The sequence below is a fragment of the Bubalus kerabau genome, chromosome 8 (assembly GCF_029407905.1).
Source record: "Bubalus kerabau isolate K-KA32 ecotype Philippines breed swamp buffalo chromosome 8, PCC_UOA_SB_1v2, whole genome shotgun sequence".
In the NCBI taxonomy this organism is placed as follows: Eukaryota; Metazoa; Chordata; class Mammalia; order Artiodactyla; family Bovidae; genus Bubalus; species Bubalus kerabau.
Window position 1 is genome coordinate 116,248,208 of NC_073631.1, and position 24,716 is coordinate 116,272,923.

Genomic DNA, 24,716 nt, shown 5'->3' on the forward strand with positions numbered 1-24,716 from the left:
CTAGGGCCGCGCGGGTGCGGAGGGCGATATCTATCTAGTCACACGAGACGCGAACATCTAACACCTGGTGTGCTGTCGTGCGAAGTGCCACCATCATGATACATGCATGTATCGAGTGTGAGCATCGGAGCGGGCTCCGTGTGTCTTTTTTTTTCCCTCCAGATTCTGGCACCTAGGGCGGTGCGGGCGCGCAGCTGGCGTCGGACCGAGAGTGGCCCAGCGACTGGAACGGTTTCAGAGCGCGCGTCTGCGGGGCAAGGACCGGGAGGGGAGAGTTAGGCGGATGGGAGGAGCGGGTGCTGCGGCACCTTCAGGTCACCAGTCACCAGACATCGCCCCCATCCCTCCTCCCCCATTGGGCGAACAGAGCCCAGCGCCTGCCCCGCGCCCAGAGCTTTAAAGTCCGGCTGGGCCCGAGCTGGTTTCACTGGAGGCGGGGTCAGCCGGCTCGCCCCAGCCATTGGCTCTGGAGAACAAAGGGGCCGCCCCGCAGGCTGCTCCGATAGGGCTAAACTGGTCATCTGAGAGGCTCAGCCAATCAGATGGCGGGGCGGCCCCGGGGATGGCCGGGCCCGCCAGCCAATCAGGGGCGCGGGCCCGCCCCGCCCGCCCCGGGACTGGCGGGGCCCGGGGAGCGCAGTGCCCAAGTCGCCCCGGGGTGGCAGTTCCCGTTAACCTTAGCCACAAAGTCAAAGGTATTTATTCCCGTCCCCTCCCTCCGAGTCCCTCTGAATCCGGGCGGGGAGGGGCGTGCGGAGGGACGGGCCGTGTCGAGGGCCAGCGCCCGGTTCCTCCCGCGCAGTTTCCACCCAGCCTCGGGCTGGGGGCGGCCTCCGGGGTCCCTCGAGCCCCCCGCCCCTCGCGCTCTCAGTCCCGAACTTTCCCTACCCTCGCACAGCTCCCCGGGAAAAACGGGCTCGGGTCGTGCGTGGGGAGGGGCTGCAGGCCGGGGCAGAGCTGGAACGGGGGGCGTGAGAGCTGGAGAGGCGGGGAGGTGATCTTGGGGTTTGGGGGACTGCCCCTCGGCCTCCCCTGCCCGCCTCTGGGCGCGCTCTGCCAGAGACGGTCCCGATGTTTGGGAGTGATGCCAGCCTCCCCCAGAGACCGAGTTCCTGAAGGGGCGGGAACCCCAGTGCTCGCCGCAGAGTGACACATAGTAGGTGCTTAATAAATGATTAAATGAATGGGCCTGAGCTTGGGGGTGAGAACAATAAGAGGGAAGCACCACGGAAATCGAAGGGGTGTGTGTGTGTGTGTGTGTGTGTGTGTGTGTGTGTGTGTGTGTATGTAGGGGTCTCCCCGAAACCTCCATTCCAGGAAGACCGGCACAGGAAGCCAATATCTTAGTGGGAATGGGGGCCGGCGCTGGGGGTTTCTTCCCTCCTGAAGGTGGAGATGCGGTCCCGCTCCAGCCCTTTGGGAGGATGGAGCCTGGTGCGTGCTTGGTCCTCCCGACCTGGGATGGGGTGTGGCCAAAGCCCCGAAGCAAGGCTCGTGATGGCCAGACTCCACTATGAGGTGTCCATTTTGGGTCTCAGGGTTCATCTGTAAAATGAAGAGGTTAGAGGGTATTAGTCTCCTTTCAGCTCTAAGGTTCCCTAGTTCTGTGCTTCTAATCTGTTTTGGACTTAAGTTTCTTTTATTTAAATATTCCTTTGTTAACATTTTTATTAATGGTTTACAGCATGCTGGATCTTGTGCTGTGTGTTGGGGAGAGAAAGGCTCCCTGTGTTAAGATGTTTACAGTCATGCTGTTGAGACAAATTATATTATTGTACCATGTGGATGGTACTGGGTTGGGTGGGTGCACAGGTTAAATGGAGAAGGTCCTTGCTCTGAGCCTGGTGAATCCACACGGGCTTCCTGGTGAAAGTGATCCCTAGTTTGGTCTGGGCAGAGAAGAGTTGGGCAAGGGTATTCCAAGACTGATGACGGGTGTTCCAGACACAGCAAGGTCAGGGAGCTGCATTTGCGGACAGTGGGGTAGGTTGATGGTGCAGTGAGAGGTGCTCAGAAGCCAGATTTTAAATGGTCTTGGCAAAAAATTTGTAGAAGTACCTGAAAGTACTGGGGACCCGCTGAAGTTTTTAAGCAAAGGAGTATCATGTTTAAATTGTAATTTGAGGAAAATTGCTCTGAGTCTGGATGACGGATGGATTGGAGAGCAAGGTGAGCTGTAATATGGGTGCTGCTTCCAGGTGAGCTGAAGCTTGTACCCGTGGCAGGTGTTGGAGGTATTAAAACAGCACTAGTACGATTTAGTGGCTTGTGAACTGTGAGGGCTGCACTCTGCAGTAGTGAAAGGTGGTGGGAGTTTTGAGAGGCCTGGAGAGTCCCCGCTGGAGGGGCAAGGGATGCCCAGGGCAAAGTGTAGAGCTGGTCCGTGCACCCCTTGGTGGAAGCTTACCCCCTTGGTGAGGGGTAAGCTGCGGAATCTCAGGTTTCCTAGGATGGGGGTGGCCTGCAGGAAAGTAGCAGACAGGCTATGCAGAAGGAGACCTGAGCTCTAACTCATCCAAAAAGGGGGAAACACTCCTTATCCTTGTCATGCTCCTGTGAATACAGCGAGGGATTGGAAAAGCATTTATGAATTAAAATGTGATAACAGTTCAAAGTACTGTTAGCAGCCGGTTTCATCCCTTGTCTTCGGTCAGGTAACTGGGGTCCCCAAATCCTGGCAGGCTCTTGAGTCTTGGACTCGGGGCAGAAGAATATGGGTGCTGCTCTGTCTTCTGAAAGGAAATGGGTGAGCAAAGACTGGCAATGTGGATGCCATGGGCGGGGGCAGGCCTGGGGTGGGGAGGCAGGGAGTGGGACGGTCCCAGCAAAGGTTGGGCAGGGCTGGTGGGGCAGGAGTCCCAGAAGGCGGTCCCTTGGGGACTGGTGTGGGGTTGAACCTGGGACCTCTGGGAGGTAGGCGGGCATGACGGGATAGGGCAGCTGCCCTGGCCGGCCGTGGACCTGGTTCCCAGGGGATGTTGAAACTGAAGTCCCTAAATTGGGCTGTTCCTGTCAGGGCAGCCATGAGGTACCATTCTGAGGTCCAGCTGAGGAGCAGGGAGTGGGTGATGACCATGCAGTGACCTAAAAAGAACTCCTCTTGCACCTCATGAACCTTTCCCAGAGTCCTTTCGCAATGTTCGCCCGCACTGCTTGGTGGAACAATTCTCCGCAGAGGACCAAGCGTGATTTCCGTTTGCAGATGGAGACACTGAGGCCCAGGGAAGGAGACTGGCTGGTCCAGGGCCACCTGGCTAACCAGAAGCAAGCCGGGTCCCCAGGTCTCAGGCCTCCCGGTCCTAGGCTCCTCCTTCCTACTGCCTGGTCTCTCTGTGGGGTGCCGGCCTGCCCCGTCCCCTTGCTGCCTGCCTTGTCCCCTCTTCTGGGACTGAGGACCATGGTGTTTGGGAGTCCAAGGCCTGAAGATGCTGGCGTAGGAGGAGGGGATGGGGCGGCACTTAGGAGCCATAACAGTAGGCGGTGCAGGGGGACACCTGATCCAGTGGTGAATAGACCCCAGGAATGAGGGTGGAACAGGGAGGGCGATGAGACAGGGAGATGGGGTGGGGGCCCTGGAGGGGCTTGGGAGGTGCTGTGGGACTTGTAGAAAGATGCTGGGCATGCCTGATGCTGGCATGTGGGATGGAGGCAGGCCTGCAGGTGGGGGCAGAGGTGATGCTCACGTGGCCTGGCCTAGTCGGCCTGCCTGTCTGTCCTCAGCACGGGGCCCTAGAAAGTGGGAACAGCAGTTGCCCTGCCTTTTTGATATCATTTAAAAGCCACTTGTTGGGGATTGGTTTGCGTGTCCTCCTTGGTCATAAACTCTGGAGGAGAGGGAGGTGTGAGGTCTGGTGGGTCCTGGGATGGGGGTTCAGAAAGGGTGCTGATTATCCAGGGGCCAGCCAGAGCCCACGCCCAGGGACCAGGCCTCCTGTGCGAGTGGCCTTCCTGGGATGGGCTTTGAAAGAGGGCCTGGGGGCTGTCTCCTGGGAGACAGAGGCTGGATGAGCCCCTTTCCCCCCAGTAAAGTCGGGGTGTGAGGTCCTGGGGCTTGCCTGAGCTGAGCGGGAGGAGCATCCGGGGCTCTTTAGTCCAGCCCCCTGCCTGGCGCTCAGGCCCCGCCCCACTCAGGCCGGAGGAGACCATCCTCCCGGCTCAGCCTCCATCTCCTGGGAGAGATGGTACCTGGAGCTGCTTTGTGGAGCCTGGCTCTGCAAGCAGCCTTGCCCCTGAGAGCTGTCCACGCTCTGCTCCCCTGGGAGGCCAGCTCCCGTTGCTGAGCAGAGCGTGGGGTTCCTGTGTGGGCTCCGGGGGCCTCTGGAGACTCTGAAGCCGCTTAAAGAGGGCCAGTTTAGAGTGAGCCGGTAGGGAGGGTGTCTGGGGAGAGGGCTCAGAACCTTTGGGCGTGGATTGTTCTCAGGCCCCGGTGATGGTAGAGAAAAGACGTTTACAGGCTTTTAGGGAATCGAGTGTTTCCCCACCTGATGTTGGCAGCAGACCCCCAGAGCAGGCGTTTTCCGTCACCTTCACCACTGGGAACCCAGGCCAAGAGGAGCAATCATTTGCCCAGGGCAGCGGGGCTAGAACTCAGGGCCCCTGTTTCTGGGTCCCTGCGTGCATGGGCCTGAGTAGGGGGCAGCGCTGGGAGCGGACTGCAAGGGACAGACTCGGAGGCTCAGCTTCCCATGGGAGTGGGCGGCGGCCTGCTGTCGCCTCCTGGCCGGACCCTCCAGCCTGGCCTTGAGTCTTGGGCTGCCCTGGCCTGCTGGGCCCAGCCTCATCTTTCTAGAGCTTTCTGCGCCCTTCCAGCTTCTCCCCGTGCTGACTGACGCCTCCCCTGCCCTCAGCTCACCCCACAGGCGACCCAGCAGGTGACTGTTCCCTATTGCTTCCCAGGTCCCTGTGGCCTCGGTGCCCCCCGAGTTCTGTTCCTTGGAGCAGTGGACCTGGAGGGCTGATCGTAGCTCCCGAGGACACTTGTGTCAGCAGGGAGTCACATTGCTGGAAGGGTAGTGACTTGTGCTCATGTGGTTCACGGTGGCACACTTGTCTTTCTGTGGATCTGTAGTTTGTGGGTTTCTTCATATTTCAGTTTCTCTGTGCTTTGCATGTGCAGTTTTGCAAGCGTTCTTGTATGTGTGAGTATCTCTGCATTTCTGTATCTTTAAACTTGTGTGTACTCAGCAGTGTTGGATGTGAGATAGGATTATGTCCGGATGAGTTTGTGTGCACTGAGTGTTCAGATCAGTTTCTTCTCATGTGCCTATGATTGTATTTTATCAATATCCTTTTAATTGAAGTATAGTTGACTCACAATGATGTAACTTCTGCTGGACAGCAAAGTGATTCAGTTATAATATATATACATAATAAAGAAGGTATATATACATGCATATATATACATTCTTGTAGTTTCCTGTGCCCCAGGAAGACCCTGTTGTTTATCCATTCTCTATATAATAGTTTGCCTCTGCTAATCCCAAACTCCCAATCCATCCCTCCCCCGATGCCCTCCCCCTTGGCAACCACCTGTGACTGTAAACCTTAAATGAAACATCCATTGATGTGCACTGAACTCCGTTTTCCAGGCAGAGGACATCGTTAGCTCATCCTGAGGTGTCTGTCATTTGTGATGAAGCCCTGGGGCCAGGGGACCCCTCCCACCCCGTCAGTCTTCCCATTCCATGCACTCATTCAGTATAAACTGAGCGCCTTCTCCATCTCGGGCCCAGGCAGGTGGGACCCCCCACCTGTACACATGTGAGTACAGAGGCCAGACTCCTGAACGAGGTGCTGGTAGCTTAAGGTTTGATGCATCCCACACCTTCTCTTAGAGGCAGCGTGGTCCAGGAGAAGGCGCAATGGCTGGGGTGGGCCAACCCACCTGGCCTATCCCAGCTGGTTTGGTTCTGGCTGCAGCCTTCCTAGCTGTGTAACCTTGAGCAAATTGCTCAACGTCTTGGAGCTGGAGCCATGTATCCTTAGGATGAAGTGGGTGATGCTTGCTGAGTGCTTGGTACACTGTCTGTCTCCCGGTCCCTAATGAGTCTTGGCTGGCCAGCCCCTCTTTCTCCCAGAACCAGCTCAGTACCGAGGTGTCCAGGGAACCCTCCCCTCCCCAGTGAATGAGGTAAGGACAGACAGGGTCTGTGTGTCCCCAGAGGACTCTGAGAGCACATTGTCAGGGTGGAGGCTGGCTGGAGCCCACGAGCCTTTGCCCATCCCCTGCCAAACACTGGCCTGCGCTCCTTGCTGGGGGTCTTGACTGCTTGTATGAGGGCAGGGGGGCAGTCAGCTTGATGGGGAGAGTACCTTGAGAAGACTTCCCCCTGTCCATAGTTTCCCATGGGGAGGGGTCTGGGCAAAGCCAGCAGTGGCTGAGGACGAAGACCTAGGTGTGGCCCTGGAGGGGAGCCGGCCTGGGAGCTGGGCTTTGGCCGAAGTTTGGGTGGTGCCACCCTGGAAGCCTCAGTTCCCGGTGGAGGGCATGTGGCCAGTCCCGCTCCACTGGTGACAAAGGCCACACGAGTTGCCACCTGCTTCTTCCCCACCTGGGGCCTGAGTCTGTGAAGAGAGCTGTCCTGGGCTGGTGGGAAAGATCCAGGGCCCTGAGATCAGGCGGATGTGGTGGGGTGGCCTGGATGTGTCCCCGCACTGCCCCTTCCAGCCCATGGGCTTTGTCCAACAATGGCCACTGAGCACCTCCCCCTCCTCAAATTCCCGCTGAACCCAAAGCTTCTCTGTTACCTCCCCTGCCCCCCCAGACTGCAGGCCCTGCTGTGGACCACAGTCCCCCATCATGTGGCCTGGCGGTTGTCAAGGCAGCTGCCCGAGAGGCCTTCCCATCCCGGGGCTCTCGTCCCCACGGGGGCCTGACCCAGAGCCAGGGCCGGGAAGGGGGAGGCGACAGGGCCCTGAACCGAGACCTGGCCCTGGTGGGTGTCCTGCCCCCGACGGGACCTGCCGGGCCAGGAGGGGAGAAGTCATCAGAGGCCAGAGTCGGGGTGCTGGTGGATGGGGACCAGTCCACCCACGGCCAGGGTGTTCTGCTCGCCGGGTCCCTGGGCATGTCTCCCTCCAGCCAGCGGAGCAATGTGTCTCGTGGGTGAGAAGGGGCAGCCAGTGCCATGTGGCAGGGTGAGGTGTGCCGTGGCCTTGCCATCCTGGAAAGATACCACTGCACACTGGGCCCTTCCAAGGTCTAGCCATCTCAAGGGTTGGCCTGCAGGGCTCCTGTCGGCCTGGGTTCCAGACACATCCCCGCTGAGTACACAGGCGGAGGTGGGCCCCTGAGACACAGCCCCTGTCCCCGCTCTTGTCCCCTGTACCTCTCCTCCTGTGCCCTGCCCTGTCCTTTCTCCGTTCTTCCCCTTGGCCCATGAGGGTCCCTTCCTTCCATTTCCACTTCTGGTCTTTGTTGGACCATGAGCTGCTCGGTGACTCCCCGTGAACTGGTCACCAAGAATCGAAGCCCTTCTGCCATCTGAGACTATTTTGAATTCCTGGATATCTCCTAAGACAGAACAGATCAACCAGGACAGATTTGATTTGGCTGGAGAGGCCTCAGTTGTGTTGTGTAGGGGTTTCATGAATGAAGCCAAGACCCACCCACTGTCCTTGTCCTGAATTGTGGCCTGAGCCTCCACCCTCCATCTGAGATTCCCTGCGTTGAGGTGACCTCCCTGTTCACCAGCAGTCTGAGTCTCCTTGGGCAGATGTTGCATCTCCAGTTGGTGAGAAGCTGCCCCACAGTGTGGGATGTAGAGTAACCTGGAGGGAAGAGGTGGTGCGAAGGCAGGTGCACCAGCATCCATCAGGGGCCCTGAGGCCCTGTTTCTTCTGCACCTCAGGCAGGTTTCAGCATCTCTGAGAACCCACAGCAGGAGTATATAACAGATTCATGTGGGAGAAATAGAATAAAAACAAAATCTCCTTCCTACCCTGGAAAGCTCTGCACCAAGATAGAAGAGAAAGAAACAGTTTAATTACTGGATAAGCATTAAGCCAGCAACATGCACGTCACAGGCGACACACTAAAAGACTGCAAAGACAGAGAGAAATGTCATGCTACCTTATAGCCCAGCACATGCGACCCCACTACACACGTGTTCTCGAGGGAAAGCATAACTGGTTCTGGGTGAAGGGACCTGATAGCACCATTCATCACACAGTTTCCCCTACATTCACCTGAAATTGGCGGCCACCCGGGAGAGCTAAGTGCCTTCATGCAAAGGAAGCACACACTTCCTGGATCTCGGTGACGATGGGAGGAGGTTTGCATCTTGGAGCCGGGCACTGCTGAGCTAGGCTCCCACCTTCCATGGGAAGGGACACTGGCTGCTGATCCCTTGACATTTGCGCTTCGAAGAGATGGCTCCAGGTCCTCGAGAAAGGGTCCTGGCAAGAGACTGAGTGAACTTTTCAAAAGATTTACATATTGAAGGGGGAGAGAAAGGGCTTCCAGTTAGATTTCTAAAGAAAAGGAAAGAAAGGGGAGGGAGTCTCTTTTCCTTTTCTCAACAGGGAGACAGACTTTTCTATCAGATTTGTATTTCCCTGACACCCTTGACCCCTCACTCAGATTCCCAGCCTGGGTCCCTGCCCCAGAGTGGCTGCTGGGAGGGGAGGGGACTTGGGAGAGGAAAGTGGGGAGGCTGTCTGGGGCCTGAGGTGCAGAGCAAGTGGAGGCTGGGCCCCTGTGCCTGAGTGGTAGTGGAGCCCAGGTATGTGGGGCAGAGGCTGGGGCCCACTGGGAGTGCAGGGGGGCCAAGGGGGCTACTGGCACAGGAAATGAGATCCGTGTCCTCAGGAGGGGCCACCTACAGCACCACGGGGCAGCTGCTGTACCTCTGAGTGCCCGCAGCTGGCAGCCTGTTGGTGCCACACACGGCTGTCTGGTGCCAGCCCCCGGCATGGATGTGTCGGGGATAAGCAGACAAGGAAATACCCTGTCAGATGGCGGAAGTGTCGGGGAGGAATGGGAGGTGGAGCCAGGATTGTGATTGTACACAGGGTCTCCAGGGAAGACCACTCAGAGCTGGTGACCTTCGGGCCTGGAAGGGGCAGTGGCCACACAGGGACCTGGGAGGGGGGCACCCCAGGCAGAGGCGACACAGCAGCAGGATCCCGTCCTGATCATATTCCAGGCACCAGATGAGCCAGTTGGGAGATGCTCCAAAGACCCAAGCTTAATGCTCACTGTGAGCCTGGAGTGGTGGGTGAAGGACCAGGCCACTGGGACTCAGGTTGGCCGTGTGTGTGTTCCCATGCTGGTGGGGGGGATGGCAGGGAGGTCCCGGGAGGGTTTTTCACTGGGACATGGATGGGGGCTTTGAAAGACAGGGGGCTGGTGATTTTGGAGGGACAGTTCTGCTCCCCCTGCCAGGGTGTCCTCATGCCCATGAGGGGGGTCTCTATACTTAAAGAGTTTCCTGATTCTCACGTGTGGCCTCCTGCACACCTCACCCTGCAGGCGTTGAGAGTGTGGACATCAGAAGCCCCAGGACCCTGCCCAGCTGTGCCATCCAGCCACCTCCGTGACTGGGCGCATGTTGAGGGGTTCAGTTTTTTCTTTAGAAAGTGGGAATTGTACACATTTTACCTGCTGAGTAGGTATATATGCGCTCTGAAAATTCTTGCACATTTCAATGGAAGCCATAGGTAGAGAGACGTGAAAGAGAGGGACTGAGGACTTCCCTGGTGGTCCAGTGGCTAAGGCTCCATGCTTCCACTGCAGGGAGCACAGCTTCCATCCCTGGTTGGGGAATAAAGATCCCACATGCTGTGTGATGTGGCCATATTAAAAAAATAAAATAAAAGGGACCACCCTGTGTGAGGTCTGTCCGTTTGTCTCAGGCCAACCCTCTTCTTCTGCTTCCATCCCACCCACAGACGGCCAGGCGGGGAGCCAGGCTGATGCAGACGGACCTCCAGGGATGGATAATGGCCTGGCTGGCGGCACAGGTAAGAGCAGGTGGGCAGGTGGGAGCCCCCCACTGCCTCCTCCCCAGCCCCGTCCCTCTGCAGCTGAGCAGGGCTTGCTGGTGGCCAGTAGACACACAGTCTGGGAAAGGATGGAGCAGACACAGACTAGGGGGCTAAGAGCTGGACAAGCCCAACCCCTGCTTGTCAGGCATAGATGCACACACACACACACCCGACATACATACACACCCCACATATACACACCACCACACACCCCGTTAGTGCTAGATCAGGGAGTACACAGTGTTCTTGCTGGTCATGTACTGAAAGCCAGAGCTCTGAGGAAGACACGTGGTTAGAACAAGCAAGCTCTGCTGTCTGTCCGTCAGGAGAGCATCTCCAGTTAGGTCCATGAAAGCTTCCTGGGTCTGTCTCAGTTGATGCACTTAGAGCCAGTGGTGGTGGTGGGAAAACACAGCAGTTAATCCTGGTGTCTCCCGGGCAGGGTCGGGCGCCACTGAACGTGGGAAGTGCCCTCTGGAGATCCGCTTCCTGCTTCCAGGATGGAGCAGCCCCAGGTCTGAGACCCGCTCTCCCAGCCTCTGCAGCAGGCCCTGCAGAGGGTGCGGCCGGGCTGATGGGAGCTCTGAGCCTGAGAGAGGGGAACAGGACCTGGGTGCTCTGCCCCTCATGGGCACAGTGACCAGGTTTATTTACCTTCTGTTCCCTCCAGGGGAGTTGCCCCGAAGGCCCCAGAGCAGCCCCCGCCCCCAAGACAATTACTACGGTGGACCTAAGGTGAGACAAAAATCAGGCAACAGAATAAGAAAGAAAGAAAACAGTGGTTCACAGAGGGCCAGTATGCTCTATGACACTCTTCTGTTCTGTGACTGAGTCCTGACACCTGGCAATGAGCTGAGCCACCCACTTCCCAGTCTCCCCACCCGCCCAGGCTGTCACTTTGAATGCTGAGAGCACTCGTGTGTGTGTGTGTGATGCTGACATATACTAGTTACAGGAAAACCTAGGGCAGATGGTTCCAAACGTTTTAGCTGAAGGGCTCTTTTTTTTTCCCCCAAATTTTAATTTTTTAACACCAAAAACATTTTGCATTGGGTTATAGCCAATTAACAATGTTGTGATAGGTTCAGGTGAACAGTGAAGGGACTCGGCTATACAGATACATGTATCCGTTCTCCCCCAAACCTCCCTCCCATCCAGGCTGGCACATAACATGCAGCAGAGGTCCATGTGCTGTTCAGCAGGTCTTAGTTGGTTAGCCATTTTAAATATAGCAGTGTGTCCATGACCTTCCCCAAAGTCCCTAACTGTCCCTGCAGGACCCTTTTGCCCACATAAACTAATAAGGGGGATCCTAATTCAGACACAAGCAGTGGGCTCCACCAGGCTTTCTCTGCCCATACAGCAGCTCCTCCACCAGGAAGAGGTGGGAAAACCCTGGGGCCTGGGGACCCCTTGGGCCGCAGCCTTCCAGGCTCCCACGCCTGCTGGCCGGGCTGAAGGAATGACTCTTCTGGACGGCTGAAGGTTTGAACATAATTGAGACTTTACCTCTTTTAAGTACCCTTTACTTTTTTATTTGTATTTGAATATATTTTTAAAACTGTGGTGAAACATACAAAACATGAAATCTACCACTTTGCCCCCTTTGAAGGGTACAGTTCAGTGGCACGAAGCACATTCACGTAGAGGCACAGCATCATCACCATCCATTTCCTGAAGTGTCCCGTAACGTCAGAACCTGTACCCATGAAGCAACAGCCCTCTGTTCCTCTCTGTTTCTTCTGAACCATGAAGACGTTTTAAAAATGATGCATCTTTATGCTGACTGAGGAGCAGTACCCTTGGAACTGGCAGGTGGAGGCCTGTTTCCCTCTGTGTCAGTGTCTGATCACTAGGGGAAGGTGCCCGGGACGACTGAAGTCCCAGAGCATGAAGGTCAAGGGTCCATACCCACCATGGCGGGCTTCAGGGCCTCCCCATACAACTCAGCCACGTATACTGCCCCCGGGGCCCTGGAGCAGTGGGTGCAGGCTTTCAGGCTCCACTATACATCTGGCTCGGAGAAGGCAATGGCAACCCATTCCAGTACTCTTGCCTGGCAAATCCCATGGATGGAGGAGCCTTGTGGGCTGCAGTCCATGGGGTCGCTAGGAGTCGGACACGACTGAGTGACTTCACTTTCACTTTTCACTTTCATGCATTGGAGAAGGAAATGGCAGCCCACTCCAGTGTTCTTGCCTGGAGAATCCCAGGGACTGGGGAGCCTTGTAGGCTGCCGTCTCTGGGGTTGCACAGAGTCGGACACGACTGAAGCGATTTAGCAGCAGCAGCAGCGGCAGCATACATCTGGCTGGGAGGGTGAACCTTCCGAGGCATCAGCCAGCATGATGGATGTTAGGCTACGTTTAATCAGGGAAAGGCAGTGGCTTTTGTGGGGTTCTGGGGGCATGTGTGGGCTTCTCTGGCAGTGTGGTATGGTAAAGAATCCACCTGCCAAACAGGAGATGGGGGTTCGATCCCTGGGTCAGGAAGATCCCCTGGAGAAGGAAATGGCAACCCACTCCAGTATTCTTGCCTGGGAAATCCCATGAACAGAGGAGCCTGGCGGGCTATAGTCCTCAGGGTTGCAAAGAGCTGGACACGACTTGGCGACTGAGCATGCACACATGGGGGCATTCATGGGTGCCTCGTCACTTGGGGACAGTGGTGCCCCTCTGACCTGATTGTACTTTGGATTCACTACCCAACCACCATCTGGACAGCTGGGCCTGTCAAAGACGTCCACTGGCCAACAAGTCAGTGCATCTAAGGGAATGTTTTTATAATTGATGAAACTCATTACACATGTGTTTTTGATTGCTGCCAGTACACAATTTAAATCACCACTTTCATTTTCAAATTACTACTCCTGATAAAATGATTTCTCACAACCAGCACCTGGGGAAGACCCATGGCATTGCTTTGCCAGGAGGAAAGCTGGCCCCTTATGGGTGCTTTCTGTAAGGGAACCCCCACTTCCCTCCCCCGCCCCACCGCCAGGCTCACCACATTGGTTTCTATGCTCTTGTGGGGCCAGTGAGGCTGTGGAGTGGAGCAGAGCTCTTTGGCCTCAGAACTAAAGGCCACTGGATAAAGGGAAGGTTTTCTCTTTATTTCCTAAGATAGTTAAAAGATGTACAAACTATAATGTTTGAATTTTTATGAGAATATTCGAATAACACATACAAAATGCAAGTCCCCTCTGCCTGTCCATCTAGTCCTGCTGTGGTCCATATCACCTGCCAGGTGACCACCATCGTGGGTTTGGTGTAAACTGGCCCAGATTGAGCATGTGAATATCCACAGAGATGCATGGCTTTATTTTCCATAAATTGGAGCAGACTTCTGATACTGATTTTTAATGTGTTGTTGTTTGTTTTCTCTTAAAATCTTTTGGAAATCTTCTCACATGAGCACATATAGCTCTTTTCAGTCTCTGTACAGTTCCCCACATTATGAAGGGAGAGAACATTGTATTAGATTATTATTGATAGGTAATTTCGTTGTTATCCTCCTTTCTGCTTATTACAAATAGCATTTCAGTGAATATACTTGGACATTCCTCTTTGGACTCACATGTATTTCTTAGGATAAATACCTAGAGTGAAATTGCCGGGTGGAAAAGGTGAAGGATTGTTGTTGTTTAGTCGCTCAGTCAGTGTATCAGTCACGTCTGACTCTTTGCGACCCCATGGACTGCAGCACGCCAGGCTTCCCTGTCCTTCACCATCTCCTGGAGTTTGCTCACATTTGCATCCATTTAGTCAGTGATGCCATCCAACCATCTCATCTTCTGTCATCCCCTTCTCCTCCTGCCCTCAATCTTTCCCAGCATCAGGGTCTTTTCCAATGAGTCGGCTCTTGGCATCAGGTGGCCAAAGTATTGGAGCTTCAGTACCAGTCCTTCCGATGAAAATTCAGGGTTGATTTTCTTTAGTATTGACTGGTTTGATCTTCTTGCAGTCCAAGGGCTCTCAAGAGTCTTCTCCAACACCACAGTTCAAAAGCATCAATTCTTCAGTGCTCAGCTTTCTTTATAGTCCAACTCTCACATCCTTACATGACAGAAAGATAGAACACATTTATAATTTTAATAAGCATTGTCAAGTTATCCTCAAAGAATCTGAATTCATTTATGCCCCCAGCATATCCATGTTGTGCTTATCCTCCTGTGTAGTTTTCATGTGTATCATGAAGTCAGAATATTATCAATTTCTTCAATATTTGCTGGAGTGATGGCTGAAGAGATGCTACACTGTTATTTGGCACTTTGTTAATTACTAGTGATGGTAAGCCTCTTTTCATCTATCTATAGAGGTCCTTTAACTGAAAGTTGCTCAGTTGTGTCCAACACTTTGCAACCCCATGGACTATACAGTCTATGGAATTCTCCAGGCTAGAATACTGGAGTGGGTAGCCTATCCCTTCTCTAGGGGATAGCTGGATAGTTCGATTCCCAAGCCAGGAATCGAACCAGGGTCTCTTGCATTGCAGGCAGATTCTTTACCAACTGAGCTATCAGGGAAACCCCCTTGGTCTATTAATATTAATCCTTGGTATATTATATATCTGCATGTGTGTTCTCCTAGACGTGCGCTATCCAATAGGTGGCCAATAGCCACATGTGGTTATTTAAATTTAAGTTAATTTAAATGAGAGAAAAGAAGTTCAGGTCCTCGGTTGTATTCGCTACATTTCAAGTGCTCTGGAACCATGTGTGGCTAGAAGCCACATGTGTTGGGCAGCTTGGATGCAACAAAACATTTTCACTCTTGTGGAAAGCTCTGTTGGGAAAGGCTGCCCCAAACAATCATTTCTACTTGACTCATATGTGGGACTTCTGTCATACAGGTGTTTTAAATTTAGTTTTTATGTTTTGCATCCTATTTAAGAAGATTTTCAATTACTTCTGGATTCTAAACAAATTCTCCTAATTCTTCTACTACTTGTATTTGCTTCTTTTAAACCAGCACTTAAATCCATCTGGAACTGATTTTTATAAATTGTATGAACTAGAAATCTAACTTGAATATTTCCTCCAAATAATTAGTTGGTCCTAAACTGATGGCACCCCACTCCAGTACTCTTGCCTGGAGAATCCCATGGATGCAAGAGCCTGGTGGGCTGCAGTCCATGGGGTCGCAAAGAATCGGAGACGACCGAGCAACTTGACTTTCACTTTTCACTTCCATGCATTGGAGAGGGAAATGGCAACCCACTCCAGTGTTCTTGCCTGGAGAATCCCAGGGATGGGGGAGCCTGGTGGGCTGCTGTCTATGGGGTCGCACAGAGTTGGACACGACTGAAGTGACTGAGCAGCAGCAGCAGCAGCAAACTGATGGGTAGGCCAGCCTTTCACTGTTGACTTGGAATGCTACCGTGTATAATGCTACCGTGTATCACTTATCAAATATTTCTGTTCTCTTGATCTATCTGTTGGTTATGTGTATTCAACACTTATAATTGTTTTTAGCTTTTTTTTCTTTTTTTTTGGTGGGAAAAACCCTCACTCACAGCCTCACCTTACCTGGCTCACTATGGAGCAGCCATGTCAATAACAACTGCATCTGTCAAGACTTCTTAAAAATGGACTTTATTTTTTAGAGCAGTGTTACATTTACAGGAAAAAATGCAGAAAGTTCAGGGAGTGCCCTATGCCCCCTCTCTCCAGTTTCTCCTATTAAAAAAAATTTTTTTTAAGATTTTTTTTTTTAATGTGGGCCATCTTTCCAGTCTTTACTGAATTTGTTACAGTATTGCTTCTGTTTTATGTTTTGGTGTTTTGGCCCTGAGGCATATGGGATCATAGCTCCCCAGGAATTGAACTTGCACCCTTTGCATTGGAAGGTGAAGTCCTAACCCCTGGACTGCCAGGGAAGTCCCCATTTTCTCCCATTATCAACATGTTGCATTAGGGTGGTGCATTCGTTACAACTGATGCACCTTTATTAATACATTTTTATTACATAAAATCCATAGTTTACCTTGGGGTTCACTCTTTACGTTGTGCATTCTGTGGACAAACGCTTAACGTCCTATACCCACCACTATAGTATCATTCAGAGCAGTTTCACTGCCTAAAAATCCTCTGTGCTCTGCCTCCTTCATCCCTTCCCCCTGATCCTTCAACCCCTGGCAACCACTGATCTTTTTTTTACTGTCTTCATAGTTTTGCCCCTTCTGGAATGTCATATAGTTGGAATCATACAGTGTACCTTTTCAGACTGGCTTCTTTCAGCTTAGTAATATGCATTTACATTTCCTCCGTGTCTTTCCATGGCTTGAGAGCGCATTTCTTTCTATCGCTGAATAATACCCCATTGTATGGTACACCGCTGTTTATCCATCCCCCCACTGAAGGACATCTCTTGGATGCTTCCGAGTTTTGACTGTTACAAATAAAGCTGCTGTAAACATCTGTGGGGAGGTTTTTTTGTGTGGACATAAATTTTCAACTCCTTTGGGTAAATATATAGGAAAATGATTTGCTGGATTGTATTGTAAGGGTATATTTAGTTTTGTAAGAAACTGACAATACTGTCTTCCGAAGTGGCTGTACCATTTTGCATTCCTACTAGCAATGAGTGAGAGTTCCTGTTGCTTCACATCCTCATTAGCATTTGGCGTTGTTGGTGTTTTGGATTTTAGCCATTCTAACAGGTGTGCGGGGATAGTATTTTAGTTTTTAATGTTGCATAAGCCAGATTCTTCCTTTATCATTTTTAGACTTTGTGGGTGATTTACTACACAGTAAATTTTATAAATTACTTAATTAAGATTATACTGAATTTGAACATTGGTTCGGAGTGAAAAGCTTCTTATCTAGAAATATGATGTACCTGTTCTTTTATTTACATTTTTTATTCATTCAGTAAAGTAATAGTTTTCTTTATGTTTTGCTTATACATTAGGTACACTTACAGTTATTTTATTGCCACTTAAAAAAAGTTATGAATTTTAATTTTTTTAAGCTGGTAGTTTTGTTGAAACTTTTTATTTCTAATACAAACTTCATCAGTGGATTCTCATGCAAATGATAGTTATAGGTTAATAATAATCAGCAAATGACAGCTTTCTCTTAATCTCCAATATTTATATATATCTTTCTTTTTTCTCCTTGTTCCTAACTGGACTAGGCTAATCTTTTCTAATCTAATCTTTTGCCTTCGGTTATTACATTTGCTACAGTTTCTAGTGCAGCTCCTTTGTCAACTTCAGGAAATTACCTTATGTTCCTAGCTTGCTAAGAGCCTTCTTCCTTTCTTTTTTCTTTTTCCCTCCCTCCCTTCCTCCTCCTAACTTCTTCTACTCCTTCTTTTCCTCCAGAAATGATGTTGAATTTTATTGTGAGCCTTTTCCACCTCTACTGAAATGGTTCAGTTCAGTTCAGTCACTCAGTCGTGTCAGACTCTTTGCGACCCCATGAATCATAGCATGCCAGGCCTCCCTGTCCATCACCAACTCCCGAAGTTTACCCAAACTCATGTCCATCGAGTCAGTGATGCCATCCAGCCATCTCATCCTCTGTCGTCCCCTTCTCCTCCTGCCCCCAATCCCTCCCAGCATCAGGGTCTTTTCCAATGAGTCAACTCTTCGCATGAGGTGGACAAAGTACTGGAGTTTCAGCTTCAGCATCAGTCCTTCCAATGAACACCCAGGACTGATCTTTAGAAAGGACTGGTTGGATCTCCTTGATGTCCAAGGGACTTGCAAGAGTCTTCTCCAACACCACAGTTCAAAAGCATCATTTCTTTGGCACTCAGCTTTCTTCACAGTCCAACTCTCACATCCATACATGACCACAGGAAAAACCATAGCCTTGACTAGACGGACCTTTGTTGGCAAAGTAATGTCTCTGCTTTTGAATATGCTATCTAAATTGGTCATAACTTTCCTTCCAAGGAGTAAGCATCTTTTAATTTCATGGCTGCAATCACCATCTGCGGTGATTTTGGAGCCCAAAAATATAAAGTTTGACACTGTTTCCACTGTTTCCCCATCTATTTCCCATTAAGTGATGGGACCAGATGGCATGATCTTAGTTTTCTGAATGTTGAGCTTTAAGCCAACTTTTTCACTCTCCTCTTTCACTTTCATCAAGAGGCTTTTTAGTTCCTCTTCACTTTCTGACATAAGGGTGGTGTCATCTGCATATCTGAGGTTACTGATATTTCTCCCGGCAATCTTGATTCCAGCTTGTGCTTCTTCCAGCCCAGCGTTTCTCATGATGTACTCTGCATATGTGTTTAGTATTTAACAAGTCAGTGTCATGAACTGTGTTGAGGCAGCTTTGTTTTCCTGGGAAAGATCCAGCAAAGTCATGACAGGTTGTTCTCTTAACATTTCCAAACTTGCTTTGCCAGTATTTTTGCTTGATTTTTACATCTACTTTCAAAGAATGATAAACCTATAATTTCCTGCATACCGCACCCTTGCCTTGTTTGGGGTCATGTATCATGTAAGCTTCCCCAGCACATTCCCCACCCGACCCCACCCCCACCCCCCTGCCTGCCTAGTCATGGACATGGTCTATGTAAGCTGGGAACAGTCCTTCCCTTGAAGTTTTAGTAGAATTTGTTTGCACAGTTAAGTGACCTGTTACCCACTTTTGAGGTCTAACTTTAGCTTTCTTTTCAGTCTCTTCTATGTTTATGCAGACATAGTTTCTACCTCATCTTGAGTCAGATTTGTTAATTTATTTTCTCACAAAATCATCCATTTTACATAGGTTTTTCAAATTGATATGTCTATACATAGGTTTTGGAGAAGGCAATGGCACCCCACTCCAGTACTCTTGCCTGGAAAATCCCATGGACAGAGGAGCCTGGAAGGCTGCAGTCCATGGGATCGCTAAGGGTCGGACACGACTGAGCGACTTCACTTTCACTTTTCACTTTCATGCATTGGAGAAGGAAATGGCAACCCACTCCAGTGTTCTTGCCTGGAGAATCCCAGGGATGGGGGTGCCTGGTGGGCTGCCATCTATGGGGTCACACAGAGTTGGACATGACTGAAGTGACTTAGCAGCAGCAGCAGCATACATAGGTTTTGGGGATTCATCAGAATCCTTTCTATATCTTTCTGTTCCCTTTATCCTGTAATTTCTGCTTTTGTCTGTGTTGATTCTTTCCTCTTACTTCCTTTGGGTTTGCGTCACTGTCTTTTTAAGATGGGCACCTGTTGCTTAGGATTTCTCTCCTTTGTTCACAGTTATTTTTTTTTCCAACTTTTTTTTTTTTTTGGCTGCACAGCATGTGGAGTCTTAGTTCCCTGCCTGGGGATCAAACCCATATCTGCTGCTTTGGCAGCATGGAGTCCTAACTACTGGACTGCCTGGGTAGTCCCTGTTTCATCTATTTTTATAGGCCATAAACTTTTTATTGACATATAACACACAGAAAAGTGCACAGGTCTTGGGCTCTATAAATTCTCAAGGTGAACATGCCTGTGTAACCAGCACCCAGATCCACAAGGAGAATATATATATATATATATATATATATATATATATACACACACACACACATATATATGTATATACACACAGAAAACACAGAATATATATGTATATATACATATATATACACACATATGTATGTGTGTATATATATATGGATATATACATATATCCACCCCAGAAGTGCCCCAGGCCCGCTTCCAACCACAGCACCCTCTGTCAGGGGCATTAGTCTTAACTCTGACTCTTCCTTTAGTTGCCAGCTTTTGACCTCTGTATAAATGGAATTCAGATAGCCTGTATATGTGGTGTCTGTAGCAGACCTTTTCCATCATGGCTTGTGTCCAGGAGCCTGGAAGCAAAGTTCCCGGCAGACCTGAGTCTGGTCTAAAGGGTGGGTTAGTAACAGAGTGTGCCGCTGGTGTGTAGGCTTCCTTTAGTACAGGACAAGGCAACACTTAACCTGTTCTGGGTGCTGAGAGCTTTCTGGCTGGCTTTCTTGTTCTAGGTTTTGTTGAAGAAAGGAGAAGTTGCCAAGCAGGTGAGGTGATCATGCACCACAGCTGCTGCCCGGGAGCCACCTGGCAGTGATGCCAGGCTTGGTTGCCCAACCTCTGGGGGACTGGGCATGCACTCACCCAGCAAGCGCCCAGCATGTCCATCCTCTTAGGACGAGAACCAGATGTTTTGAAACTTGGCCACTTTCTGCTTGCTCCCTGAGTCGGAAGACTCCCCTGGATTGGCTTCTTTATCTTCTTAGACTCTCCTAGGCCTCAGGGTAGAAGAGGCAGGCAGCAATGTGCTTGGCACCTGCAACACGCACCGTTTCTTTCTTCTCTGCCCTCCTGCACACTCCAACTCCTCTGACTTTATTGTTCTTCCCACTCTCCCTCGTCTCTCTTTTCTCCTTTCCCCCATTTCCTCTTCTCCCTTTACTATATTCCGTCTGCATCCTTTTCTCCTGTACCGTTTTCTACCCTGCCCTACCCTCCTGATGCTCCCTGCCCCCCACCCGCCCTTTCCCTCCATCTTAGGAGCACAGCACCCACCGAATGACTCTCTCTGACCTCTCTCCCTTTGCCTCTGGCAGGAGATGGGCTGGTGATGAAGATCAAGCAGGAGAAGCCAGAGTGGCTGCTGCAGACGCAGGCCGTGCTTTCGCAGAAGGATAAGGAGAACATTTTCCGGCCCCGTCGGGTCCCCCCGCCATGCCAGACGGCGGCGGGGAAGTCTCGAGCCTGGGGGCACCCGGACGAGACTGGGGGCCCAAGGTGGGCCCCTCCCTCTGAGCAGGACGTGGGGCCGGCAGGCCGGGCTCCGAGGGCGGCCCCCGGCCCCCTGAGCCCGGCTCTTCCTGCTGGCGAGGGTCACTTCGTGTGCCCGGACTGTGGGAAGAGGTTCAGCTGGTGGTCGTCGCTGAAGATCCACCAGCGCACGCACACGGGCGAGAAGCCGTACCCGTGTGGCAAGTGCGGCAAGAGCTTCAGCCAGAAGCCCAACCTGGCGCGCCACCAGAGGCACCACACGGGCGAGCGGCCTTTCTGCTGCCCTGAGTGCGCCCGGCGCTTCAGCCAGAAGCAGCACCTGCTCAAGCACCAGAAGACCCACTCCCGGCCTGCCACCCACCCGTGCCCTGAGTGCGCGCGCTGCTTCCGCCACCAGGTGGGCCTGCGCATCCACCAGCGCGCACACGCGCGGGACCGCCAGGGCCCCCGCGCCGGGTTGCAGGCGCTGCGGCGGGACACCGCAGCCCCCCGGGGCCGGCGCCCGCGGCCGGGGGGGCGCCCCGAGTGGGCTTGGCTGGGGCTCGGCCAGGGCTGGTGGCGCCCGCCCGAGGCCCGGCCCGCCGCCCCCGGCGAGCCACGCCAGTTTATCTGCAACGAATGCGGCAAGAGCTTCACGTGGTGGTCGTCACTGAACATCCACCAGCGCATCCACACGGGCGAGCGGCCCTACCCCTGTCCCGAGTGCGGCCGCCGCTTCAGCCAGAAGCCCAACCTGACGCGCCACCTGCGCAACCACACTGGCGAGCGGCCGCACCCCTGCGCGCACTGCGGCCGCCGCTTCCGCCAGAAGCAGCACCTGCTGAAGCACCAGCGCACGCACCAGCCCGGCGCCCGGGCCGCGCCCCGCCCCGGCCGCGCCGCGCTGCGGGCCTACCCTCGCGCGCGCCCCGCCGCCCCCGCCCAGCTGCCTGCCCAAGCCGTCCCTGGCCTGTTGCCGCCGTCCCGGGGCCCCTCGCCCGCCCGGGGACCCGGGGACCTGCCGTGGGGCCGGGCGCGGGCCGGGGCGCCGGGTGAGCCACGCCAGTTCATCTGCAACGAGTGCGGCAAGAGCTTCTCGTGGTGGTCGGCGCTCACCATCCACCAGCGCATCCACACCGGGGAGCGGCCCTACCCCTGTCCCGAGTGCGGCCGCCGCTTCAGCCAGAAGCCCAACCTGACGCGCCACCGGCGCAACCACACGGGCGAGCGGCCCTACCTATGCGCCTCCTGCGGCCGCGGCTTTAGCCAGAAGCAGCACCTGCTCAAGCACCAGCGCGTTCACCTGGGGGCTCTGGCGCCCACCCTCAGCGCCAAGGGAGACGCGCTCTAGTGAGGCTGGACCCACGCAGGCCCGTGGGCGGGGTGGGAGGAGGCTTGCCTGGTGCTTGTGGGCGAGTGACCAGGAATGGTGGCGCTTAGAACTGCAGGGGCTGAGACCCTCTCCAAAGGTGCCTTCCTCAAGGCTCCAAGACCTGACAACAAATTCCTGGAGCGTCCCCAAAAGGGGATCGGGAAAAGTCCCGGGAAGGGCTGAAGGCAGAAATAAGATCACATCCCACACTGTGGAGCCTAGATGTGTCCTTCCTTGGAGGTGGGACCCCAGCTCTCAGGCATTGAAAGAGGGGGCTGTCGGAGGCCTTGGGTGAGATGGCCCAAGTCTGGACTGGTCAGCTGTGGCCGTCCAGGGTCAGTCCCTGGGGGGGTGGGGGGAGTCTCAACAGGCTGAGCGATACCCAGATGGGAGCTAGAAGCTGCAGCTGGCGAGGGGCAAACATGTCCTCAGTGCAAGGCCAGCACCCAGCACTTAAAGGCCACTCAATACATGTGTTAGGAAGGCGTGAATGGCTTGATGGCCCTCAACCCTGAGTACCCCACTACCCTGGGTGCTATCCTGGGCGGCTTGAGCCTAGAACTGGGTTGTGTGTGTATGATGGTCACTGCTGGGACTCGGAGGGTGGTCTCACTGGGCTTTGGTTCCTTGGGGAGGGCCCTGCAGAGGGAGAGCACCCAATGTGCTGCTCCCACTCGGTGGACGCTGCCTGGGACTCTTATTGATGCTGATGTCACAGAAGAGAGAAATGAAGGACTGCCTGCCTCATGTGGTCTCCTTGTCCTTTCTAAGCTGCCCTCCTGAACTCCGGGTTCCTGTGTGCTCGGAGGGATCCATTTGTCCCCCACCCCGGCCGGGGCAGCCAGTTGCCAGTTCTTGCTGGGGGTGGAGGGAAGGATTCTCTTCCCCCTTTCCCTAAGACAATTTGAGCGCTTCACACTTAACCCCCTCAACCTCTAGCCCCTCTGAGGTCACTGCTCACACCCTTCCAAAAGCAGAGTCATCTGGGGCCCTAGTGCTAACAGAGAACCCAGGGCTCCAGCCCGACTGTGGCCTTGGACCAGGTCTTCCCATGTGGGAGAGGAGGGAATTGCAGAGGGGGTGGGTATGGGGTTGGGGAAAGTGGGAGGGAAAAGGGGGACCCTAGGATGATTCTGTAGGAGGAGCTCTGCCTTCCTGCCTCCCAGGGGCCCGCCGGGTTCTCCCTTGAACTCAGACAAGTGTGACCTTTTCTGGGATCTGTGTGGTCACCCTGGCTTCCGGCCACCCCTCTTTTCAGGTTTTATTTAATCCCTTTCATCTGGCAGGAGCATCACAAAAAGACATGGAGGTGATCCAGCTTCCCTGGGTAACACAATGCTGGGGATGGTTAATGTGCAGCCAGGGCTGCTGACTTGTGGTCCCGGCCTTTGATCGCAAACCACGCTGTGTGAAACCTCATGAATGGGCGAGGTGTGTCCATCCGGGAGTTCAGCTCTGAGGACCAGCTGGAGGCCAAGTCAGAAGGGTTTCCCTGGGCAGGCTCTCTGGCCCTCCCCAGCCCCAGGGGCTCTGCTGTCTCCCTGTGATGTCCTGCCCTTCTCCTACAGTGCCTCCCCCAGACTGCCCTGCTCAGGGAAACCGGGCGCCTGGGATCCCATCAAAACCCACTTTAATGATGGGGAACTCGCTTCCTCAAATCCTGAGGCCAACTCATGCAAGCCCTCCTCCTCCAGGAAGCATCCCAGAGGTACCATGTCTGTGATACTGAAGAGATCAGCTGGGCAGGAGTTTCTGTACAATGTATGTGTTACCATTCACAAATGTCCTGTGTTTGATGATCAGATCAATCAAACAGCTGTATTGGTAGGATTTGGGGTTAGTGAGGTTGGTTGAAGCACCCCATCCGCTGCCTCTTCCCCCCACCCCTGGCCACCAAAGTCATGAGAATGAATGCCTGTTCACTGACCCCAGGTGACCACCCCCTCACAAATGGGTGCTCTGGGTCACAATGGGGACAGGACCAAGTCCATCAGACCAAGAGTAACTGAGGTGCAGGTCCCATTGACCAGGTCAGGATGGTGGGATGGCAGAGCACTGATTTCCTAAACAAGCCTCTAGTGTGCCAGACACTGTGTCAGACCTCAGGGACGGTGTGATGAAGAAGCCACTGTCTTCGTCAGCTTGGGTCAGCAAAACACCACCACAGGCTAGGCATTTCAATGATGGACACGCACTTCTCACAGTCTGGGAGGCTGGAAGTCCAAGATGAAGGAGATGGCAGGTTCTTTTCCTGGTGAGGGCCTGCTTCCTGGCTTGCAGACAACCGCCTTTTCTTGGTGTACTCACGTGGTGGGATGGAGGGGGAGAGGGAAAAGTAAAGAGAAGGAGGACCTGGTCTCTCCCTTCCTCTTCTTAGACACTCATCTCACCAGGCGGACCTCACTCGCATGACTTTTGTTGTTGCTGTTCAGTCGCTCAGTCGTGTCCCACTCTTTGCAACTCCGTGGACTGCAGCTCGCCAGGCTTCCCTGTCCTTCACCATCTCCTGGAGCTTGTTCAAATTCATGTGCATTGAGTCAGTGATGCCATCCAACCATATCATCCTCTGTCGTCCCCTTCTCCTCCTGCCTTCAATCTTTCCCAGCATCAGGTGATGCTGATGAGTGATTTCTAGTGAGTCGGCTCTTCGCATCAG

At 53.1% G+C, this 24,716-nt stretch overlaps 1 protein-coding gene across 3 annotated transcripts; it reads left to right on the plus strand.

Annotated features, from left to right (window-relative positions):
- The first annotated feature begins 585 nt into the window (after nucleotides 1-585).
- Nucleotides 586-22,886, plus strand: ZNF775 (zinc finger protein 775). Of its 3 annotated transcripts, XM_055591261.1 has the most exons (4): nucleotides 614-695; nucleotides 9,147-9,245; nucleotides 9,892-9,963; nucleotides 20,535-22,886. In XM_055591261.1, exons 2-4 carry the CDS (start codon nucleotides 9,170-9,172, stop codon nucleotides 22,037-22,039), a joined length of 1,653 nt encoding a protein of 550 aa, XP_055447236.1. In that variant the 5' UTR covers nucleotides 614-695; nucleotides 9,147-9,169; the 3' UTR covers nucleotides 22,040-22,886. The 3 variants fall into 3 exon arrangements, with proteins under 3 accessions (XP_055447237.1, XP_055447236.1, XP_055447238.1); XM_055591262.1 differs by lacking the exon at nucleotides 9,147-9,245 and having other exon boundaries at nucleotides 586-695; XM_055591263.1 differs by lacking the exons at nucleotides 614-695; nucleotides 9,147-9,245 and adding an exon at nucleotides 718-1,156 and having other exon boundaries at nucleotides 20,535-22,885.
- Nucleotides 22,887-24,716: the final 1,830 nt, after the last annotated feature.